At 42.6% G+C, this 9,531-nt stretch overlaps 1 protein-coding gene across 1 annotated transcript; it reads right to left on the reverse strand.

Moving 5' to 3' along the window:
* Positions 1-945: 945 nt before the first annotated feature.
* LOC110981350 (uncharacterized) lies at positions 946-6,377 on the reverse strand. The gene is made up of 2 exons (XM_022238864.2): positions 5,204-6,377; positions 946-4,338 (listed from the first exon to the last, which is right to left on the reverse strand). Exons 1-2 carry the CDS (start codon positions 6,267-6,269, stop codon positions 3,884-3,886), a joined length of 1,521 nt encoding a protein of 506 aa, XP_022094556.2. The 5' UTR covers positions 6,270-6,377; the 3' UTR covers positions 946-3,883.
* Positions 6,378-9,531: the final 3,154 nt, after the last annotated feature.

Genomic DNA, 9,531 nt, shown 5'->3' on the forward strand with positions numbered 1-9,531 from the left:
ACAAAGGCTGCTTTGAATAAGTGTTGTGACTAAACCGACAAAAAACAGTCATATTTGCATCACAAACAAGTGGATTTGGTCTTGGGTCTTCTCGGACAAATCGAAAAATTTATATTGGGGGACTTCAAATTTTACGGAGGTAATTAAGATCAAATCAAAGTAAAGTGCAGAGTGGTAACATTGCGTAGTTTGGCTCGGTTTTTAGTCTTTTGAGTCACAAAAGAGCTAGAAGTATGAAACTCTGTGCATGTATTTTACAGTGGCTCCATCAATAAACTGAAGACATATGGGACAGGATGGAACAGGTCGTCTGGGGCAAGACGGGAGAGTGTCCCACCATAATTTCACGCAATAACCAGTAGACCTACATTTATCGTACATCTTTTGTTCTTATCATATCCCTCCGGAAATTTCACGGTGTGATGTTGCTAAAGAAATGTGCCTTCCCTTAGTTAGTCCCATTTCCCAAGGGAATATGTATTGACGAAAACGATTAAATTTTCTCGAAACCCCAACGGCAATGTATCCCTTGCTTTGTAAATAAAAAGCACGGTAATAATCTGTACAAAAGGCAACGGGGAAATCAGTTTGGAATCGGAGTCCCTTCTTGCCCCAAGCCCGTGGGGCAAGATGGGACATGTTGAATTTTGAATTATTAGTCATAACTTTACTACAAAGATTAGAAATATAATGGAAATGTCCTTTCTTTAAACACTTTCCAACGTGGCATTTAATGGATTGGTTTTTGAAATAGAGTCGTTGTTAGGAAAAGTGACCCAGGCTACGTACCCCACCTTCCCATACATCTTTATCATGAACATCATGTGAACATATACATGTATATGGTGTAGCCCTCCGGCCCCCCGCTTTTCAAATTTCCATGGCCAGGCATGTCATCTCCTCATACCCCCCCCAACACCACCACCAATTTCCAGCATAGACTTACGCCACTGAGTGTAACCATCGTGGCAGATGGGTGGCACGCGGACTGCTTGCTGCAGACTCAAATAAAAATTGAGCCTGTGTGCGCTTACTGGTTTTAAAAATCGAGACGATGATTTGAACGGAGAAATATTCTATTTTGCAATGGGCAAATAGTTAGTGGAATAATTAAGCCACCAAACTGCTTTCTTTATGACACTTTGAGTATGTTTGGTACGGAATGAGACACCAACTTGAGCATACGATCAATCTAAATTTCTGATGAGCGGGAAAATGACAGAGTTCGGCCCTCACCAAATAAAATTCAGATACGATAGCCGGGTCTTGAAGACATACAGGAATATACCAGGAATTGTTTTATTGATTTCAAACAGCAAGTTGGAAATCAATTCCTTTAAACATAATGACAACTGCAGTATAAAAACACCATACAGAATATTGAATATGGAAACTGAATCTTCGCCAAGACCAGACACTGTAAAACTGCAAACCTTGCTCTACACTTTAATACTATATAGCCCAATGAGCCTGTGCAACCTTGGTTGCAGCATAAGTTGGTGTATAGTCAACGTACATAGATAGAGGGAAAAAATACCACAATTCTACAATACCAATGATTAAACTAGCTATACGTACAGAAAACAAAAAGAGAATAGGCAATCGGCTAAAAAATCAGTCAGTTTACTATATAGTAATGTCAACAAAACTCTGACATCTTTTTAAAGTGCCCAGCAAACTGTATCCCAGTTTATGCAACAGGAAGCGTATTAACCCTTCTTCGCAGGTATTCCCACGATCATAACAGTGCGAAAAAGACACATATTTCTATCCAGGTATATTAAGTATGCAAAAATAATGACTTTTTTGTATATAATAGAACTACCGCTCTGCAAAACTTTGGACATTTTAGTACTAACGCGACGGGTGCTACAGACGACTTAGAACGTTGAAAAGACTGACATACTCCTGCACCTTCATTGATACAAATTAGTAAATAATACACTATATAAACATGGAAACGTGCTCAAACGTCGAACTTAAAAAGAGCAGAGTCGTGCCATTTCAGTTTGGAACGACAATAGTGCGACATATCCTGTCGAGCTAAAGGACTTGTGTGCCTAATTCAATTTGCCGAGCCGAATACGGGCGATTCACAACAGCGTGCCTCCAAGATTGTCGGTCAATCACAGTGTGCGAAATCTGTCGACCTAATGCGTGCTTGAAAAGGACCTAATACACTCTTGGAGTCCACGGATTTCGCACATTGTGATTGGTCAACGTGTTGCAAACTCTTGGAGGCGCACTTTTGTCGCCCGTATTGTACTACTCGCTGTACTCTTGCCGTGCCGAAGTTTTAAAAATTGAATTATTTGAGTTAGTCACAGCTGTAGCACGGCGTATAGCCTAGGCATAAGACACGAACTTGAGCATACTTGATGGTAACTGATCTAAATTTCTGATGAGCGGGTGAATGCCCAGTCCGGAGATGCCCACAAAAATGAAATTCAGACAATAGCTGACCTGAGAGAAATGAAACCAAAAATCGTTGCATTTAGATTTTGAATGAGGTTTTTGTTGTTGCTGATCGAATGACTGCTCTGCAAAGTTTTAAACTTTAACTGTAATAAGAAGGCGATGACTGCTAAAGACGCGGTAAAAAGATCATAACGTTGAGAAGACTGACTATGTTATTGTAGCGGTCCAGTCCTTCCGCAGTTGTCGGGAGGGTCGAGATTCGTCCGCCAATTGAGGCTGACATCGAGACAAAACTGGACTCAAGGCGATTGCGTCTTGATTTCCTTCGATTTATTCTTAAGTGTCAAGCAGGTAGCAATGAAATTGTAACCAAAAAAGAAAAAAAGCCCTACGGAAAGACAGAGGACATACTATTTAGTGATGGCTTACATGTACATGTAATGTACAATATTTGGTATGTCCGTGATAAATTCACATACAGAAATATGTCTGTATAATCATAATTCTCTTACTCTGGCACCTAAATGTTTGCCCAAATAAGTATGAGGGCTTAAGTAGTCCCACAAGGAGCCATGTGACGGATTGTCCCCCAAGGAGTAGGTCTCAAACATTTGAATTGTCACTGAGAAAAACCCAGAAACTTCCAAGTCCCGCCAAAATCCTATCAGCAGTCCCGCCAAAATGTAACACAAAGTAAGCGACTTCCAACCAAGGGCATGGCTTTGAGATAACGTGTTACGTCCGCACACCGCAAAAGTCTCTCTTATACCATGCATACATCTTTTTACTAATAAATTCATAATTTGCACGCATGCACATAAATGGCCTTGGCGGCAAGAAGTGTGAGCAGGTTTTTGAAAAAATATACAGGGGTGCGAGTTTTACCATTTTCTAACAGGTTTTCTGGCTTTGTTCATTTTTTTTTCGTCGGAAAACCCCATTGAATAGTTTTGCTATAAAACGGCAATCTCGGACATAGGCCTACAGGAAAAATCACGACTGTAAAGTCTTTTACAGGGCACTAAAAATCCTGCTTAGATTAAAACAATAGCAACACGATTAAATGGGATTTTTTGTAGAAAAATAACTGAACAAAGCCAGAAAACCCAAGAGAAAGTTATCAAAATCGCACCCTTGTACGTTTTCAATGGCCCGCTCACACTTGTTGCTGCTAGGCCATTTGTGGACATGCGTGCACAATTATGAATTTATTAGTGAAAAGGTCTATTGATCTCGTGCCAGAGACCTGCAGGTCACAGTTCACATTCACATCAAAGCTAATTATCTCACCAGGGAATCCCCAGACCCCTACATTATGTACCCCTGCACCTTATTTGCGACATAAATTAGTTTACCAAGGAAATTAAAGAGAGCCATTGTACACGTATACATCCTAAATTTATCAGTGAAAACCCTTTACCATCATTAACGTACCTTGCAAATAACCCATATGTACAAGTTAAAATTATATTTTGAACAGTGCAGCTAGGAGACCAAAAAGGGTCAGGAGAACTTCACTGCCGTGCAGCCTGCACGCCAAATTCGGCTGTTCGCATTCGAGGCCGATACCTTCAATGGCAGGGCACCCCTCAAAGTCATCAAGACACTGCAGTATCTTGCGTGCCTCACGCTCTCCTGACTGTAGGCCCCCGGCTATGTAGCCGTAAAACTGCCGGGAGGTCGCCTCTCCGCCGAAGAAGAGACGGCCCACTCGGCTCTCCAATTTCTGTCGGCATTCGCTCGGGACCTCAACGGGGAGGTTGCTGTAAGAGCCTTTGGTGAGAGGGTTCTGGGACCAGTCACTCACCAAGATGTCGGTCGCTTCGGGGATGGAGTCACCATACATGTTACGGAGGACTTCTTGTATCTCATGTTTTGTCTTGGCCAGTGGTTGTGCCTCAACACGACGAGATTCATCGCCTTGAAAGACCAAAAATAGAAAATAAACAAAGACTGAATAAAATGTACTGAGCACCATGTTGCGAGTCACAAATTTCGACAAGTTCACAATATTACTTCTAAACTCTAGTTCTCAAACAATTACACGAAAAAGTTTTGTAGTGTGCATGCAGGCAGGCAGAACACGTCCTTCCGTAGTTTCTTGTGACCAGTGCATGAAGTATGCAAACAAGTTAAACACCAGACTTCATGTGCTGAACACAGGCCAAATTGACACTAAACCTGCGCGTAATGGCAGCAATAAATTTGCCATGAAAATGCTGAAACTAACACGGCAACTGAGGGTTTTTGTGATTCTGCCAGAAATCCATATAGTACTGTAAAACACGTAATGGTATGTGCATAAAGCCGAGATAATGGGCGCCGGGCGCTTTTGGCGTGGTCAGCAGTTGAAATTGTTGGCTTAAAAGCTGTCCTAACACTTGCCTTGATTAATTGGTCAGTTTGGTTGGGAAAACGGCTTAAAGCCAACTTCTGAATTTAACTGACTACGAACCGCATATAACATTATTGCAGCTTATGAATTAAGTGTTTGACTTTGGCGAATTTGCAGCACAAATATTAAATTTGTGTTCTTCGTTCACTTTCGCGCCAAGTATGCGTGAACCTTTATGATGAGTTGGACGTGCCAAAATTTAAGGGCAGGTACTCATTGCCTGACCCCAGGATCTGCTTTTAAGAACTCGAAAAATCCATAACTAGTGCTGAGATCCCGAACAAAGTGCCATTCGTGTTTGTGTCAAAGGTCATTTCCCTTTGCCATCATTATTTGAGGGGGTACCTGGGAAAAAAGTCCCCACTCCGCGATAACTGGACATGATCTTACCAGCAACAGTGATCAGCATCATGGGGGTCCCGCTCGGGTAGAGACCCTCTGCCTGGTAGTTGAGAAACAGTGGATAGTACCCTCTTCTCTCGCTGGCGTACAGAATCCATTCAGTATCATCCCAGAACTTGCTGGGGAAACTCACATAGATGTTGGTGTACGCAGCCATATGGAATTTCTTGATCTCCACATCTTTCCATTCCGGGAGAGGTGGAATAAACTGGATCAAATCGTTCTGCAAGACGCCAATACTGAAAGTAATGAGGACATACTCGCCGACGTATCGCGTACCGTCCTCACACGTCACAACGACAGATAGGTCGTCAGTGTGGTCGATGGATACCACCTTCTGATTCAGACGTGTGTGGTTGATGTATTCTGGTGTCTTCAGGAAACCAGCAACTTCATCAAAGATTTGACCGAATCCTCTGTCGTCAGTGATGTAGTCTATAGTCTCGTCACCCAGGGCTACAACAGCCTCCTTAGTGGAGGAAACTTCGGGTGGCTCCCCGTACTCGAAATCAAAACCAAACCATTCAATCGCTTTGTCAATAGCACTTTGAGGTTGTTGCCACCCACCGATTCGAAGAGAAGAACGCTGGGACATGTCTGGAATATTGTCGTCCTTCTGCATTTTCATCTGCAGTTCTTGGAGCTTATTAATACCTTTCTCCAAACGTTCGTAGTTCGCATCGGCTTCATCAGTCACATCGTCTCCGGTCGTGTTACGTATTGTTAAGCTGTCGTAATTACTCATGTGACGACTTAAGTCCAGTTTTTTGACAATTTGGTCGGTTGGAGAATTTTCCGGAGCTGCCCACAGGGCCCCAAGGTTGACCGTAACTCCAGCGAATTGAGTGCTATGGACACGACCGCCAATCCGATCAGCAGCCTCGATGATGATGAAGTCATCAAGTCCAGCATCATGGAGAGTCCTGGCTGCTTGTAAGCCAGAAGCCCCGGCGCCCAAAATCAAGACTCTTGCTTCAGTGTCGCCATGATCCACGATCACAGCGTCCGTGCTAAGTCGAACCAAGAGAAGTATGAGGAGGGTGCGGGAAAGCATGATGAGATAAGGCCTATAATTATTGTTGTCCACAAACTGACACAGCGGTGCTCCGGAAATATGGACCACTTGCTTTGTAAATGGAATAAGTTGAGGCTTCGCTTTATGTGCCCCTTTAAAATGTCACCTTGACCTCAATGAATGGCCTCTAACATAAGGAGTGGCCCTTTGTCATTTTAATTTTTCTGCATTGAGATGTCACTGCACACACTTTGATCGGGTTACCACGCGTATCACTTCTCTTGCTGGGGCCACTTTGACCTCTTCCCTACTCCAACATTGCCATTCAGTGCAGCCTGAACATTTTGGAACCCTAGTGCACTGTGGTTTTAGACCCAGACATTTCATAATTTTTTCCCTCGATGGTATACTTTTAATCAATTAGGTAGTATCTTATAAGTAACATTCGCAAAAATATTTTATTTTGATAGTTTTACCATACATTCCACTGAAGTACGCACCTTGGCTTTTTTGGGAGAAAGGTAGACTTATAAATGTTGAAAAAATGCCAGCAAAAAAACCTGCTTTTCAAAAACCAAATTGTATCTCCAGAGAGAAACCTTTGCATCATTTTGTAGCTTGTTAGACACTCTTTCAGCTGATATAATTTGCTTTCCAAAAATATTGAACGAAGAAATTCGCGTTTACGTTTTACAGTGAACTATGAAAAGTACAAAACAAGAAAATACACATCGACATTATGTTTGTTGATGCATTTTTACAACCGGCCATAAACGGCCTCGGCAAAAATGGCTAGTTTATTCATATATTGGTTGACTGATTAATTAACTACAAATATAATCAAGCGGAAAAGTTGTGCAATTCATCATTGTCCCCCAAAAATTCAATTTTCTAAAGCGTCGTCAGCTGGGAATTGACTTTTTTTGGAGCACAATAAACAGCACCCTCTATTGTTGAGATATTATAACGCAATACGGTATCGATACCAGTTTTCCGAATTTAAGTGTACCGTGGGAGGAATAAAACACAGTATTCTTTTCCTTTTTTAACGAGGGCCCAAAATGATGAGCTTCTGCTGGATGGGTTACCCTCAGTAAAGCTCGTTTAAATAAATAAAAATAAATAAGATAGGAATGTTTGCCTTTCTCCAGTCCAGAGGACCTGAGTCCAGCGACTGTGGCCGAAAAAAACTGCTAGCTCTTCGGCAGCTGTGATCTTCAAGTTACAGCTGGTCCGGCCCAATTTGATGTATTATTAAAGTTGAGCAATAGTTTTTTGACACCTTCTTCCTCAATTCTAATCGGAGGCATTTCAGCAAACGAGCTGGGTAGAAGGTCATTTCTGTGTATTGAGAGTGGATTATAGGTCAACTCGCCCCTGGCCGACTTGCCCCTTACCAGCTCGCCCCTTACCAACTCGCCCCCTGACCGACTCGCCCCCTGACCGACTCGCCTCCTGACCGACTCGCCCCCTAAGTTTGCCAAGCACGTATGGCCGGCCCATTCACCATTAAAAAACCAATCAGTCAGAGATGGAATCGGTGATTGCTGCCCTTAAAAATAGGTTCTGGGGTTTGCAGCTGGCAGTCAAATTTGAGTTTGTTTAAGGCTTGGTGGATATTCCCTTTGTGTGAAATTGGGGGTAACAATATATTTTCTTTATATTGGTAAAACTAATTCAGTATTATCGTGTGTATGGGCCATGGCGCAGCGTTTCTGTATTGTCTATGGGATTTCGTGCGCCACAACACCAACACCCTACCATATTAATTAACTTTGCGAACTATTTCAGATAAAAAAATGGTACATTTTAGACATAATGCCCGGCGACGCAAACCTACGGAAGTGTAAAGGGGACATGATTTATGACAAAGGGTGTAACGGTCGCTACACACTTTCAGGTTCCGATAACTTCACAGGATGCATTTATTAGTTCACAATTAACACTAAATACTGATTTATTCGGCGAGTACAGTCATCAAGAATCACATTGTTGATCGCCATATTGAATTATATCCCAGCATGCACTGTCGGTGTCATGACGTCAGGGAAAAACAGTCATGTCATCTGGTGCCCGTTACTTCGGTAAACAAATCTCAGAGATATTCAATTCCAAAAAAGGAATAAAAATTACACAAATAAAAAAATTAATAATGGGGCTTTAAAAATTGACATTAGTGTACAATGTACCACTATGACTTTATACACCACACTAAAAGCGTATATCCAAGAGCCTAAATCAATTTTTGCAGTATATGTGAGGTCCCAGTCGAGAGAATTAGCAAAAGAACACTATAACTAACTAACTAACTGGATATCGGGTCACTTCAAGAAGATACAGTCACATACCCAAATATAAATGGGACGGAGGGTTCGAAGTTGTTGATCCTGAGGGTATGTTGGATGTACAAATAACCTAATCAGACAGTGGACGTAGGAAGCGTTTGAATAAATAAGTGATTAGTGGTGATGTCCAAATATCCATCACCATCCGTGAGTCGTTCGTGTCGCGTCGTTGGTTAGAACCATTTTTTTTCCAATACATTGGGCCGGCCATATTTGCTTGACGTTCCGAGGGGGGTGAGTCGGCCAGGGGGGCGAGTCGGTCGGGGGGGGGGCGAGTCAGTCAGGGGGCGAGTCGGTCAGGGGCGAGTTGGTAAGAGGCGAGTCGGTCAGGGGGCGAGTTTACGAGGGGGCGAGTTTGAAAGGGGCGAGTTGACCTGACACCTGAGAGTGATGGAGGCGGTGGTGTTCAGTCGGTACTAAAAACAACTTCAAACAGTTTATTTCAACAATTTTGTTACTAACTAAATAATTGACTCAGTATTTTCTAATTATTCTACGAAATATGCTTTTGCACATAGCATTCTGGGGAAATCTCGACTGGAATAAAAACTACGATCGTCCTAACTTGTCTAAAGGAAGTTTTCATTTCCAAAGCAAAAGTCCGATTTTCCACTAGGCTTACGATACGAGGGGTGCCGGTGAAGGCAATTAATCTCCCTCGAGAGTGGCAACCATTTCTCCACTGTGCAGTGCATACCCAGACAAAAACCCATACCCTACATTATGTGAACTTCTTTTGCGCAGAGGTACTGGGTAATAGGTCTACACCATTATACAAATGTGTATGCCACGCCTGCTGCATATCACGTACACTACCCGGCAGTTTTTGCCACTTTTCGAGCGTCTACTACCAGTCTAACAATGACGTAACTCTAACTGGTTTCCGTCTCTCCATTGCTTCGGCTCCCGCTGATATGACAACCAGCTAAATGCTCATACGCACGTACGTTTGTACA

The sequence above is a fragment of the Acanthaster planci genome, linkage group LG06 (genome assembly GCF_054643075.1).
Source record: "Acanthaster planci isolate LZ-2023a linkage group LG06, COTS_SCS, whole genome shotgun sequence".
Taxonomy (NCBI): Eukaryota; Metazoa; Echinodermata; class Asteroidea; order Valvatida; family Acanthasteridae; genus Acanthaster; species Acanthaster planci.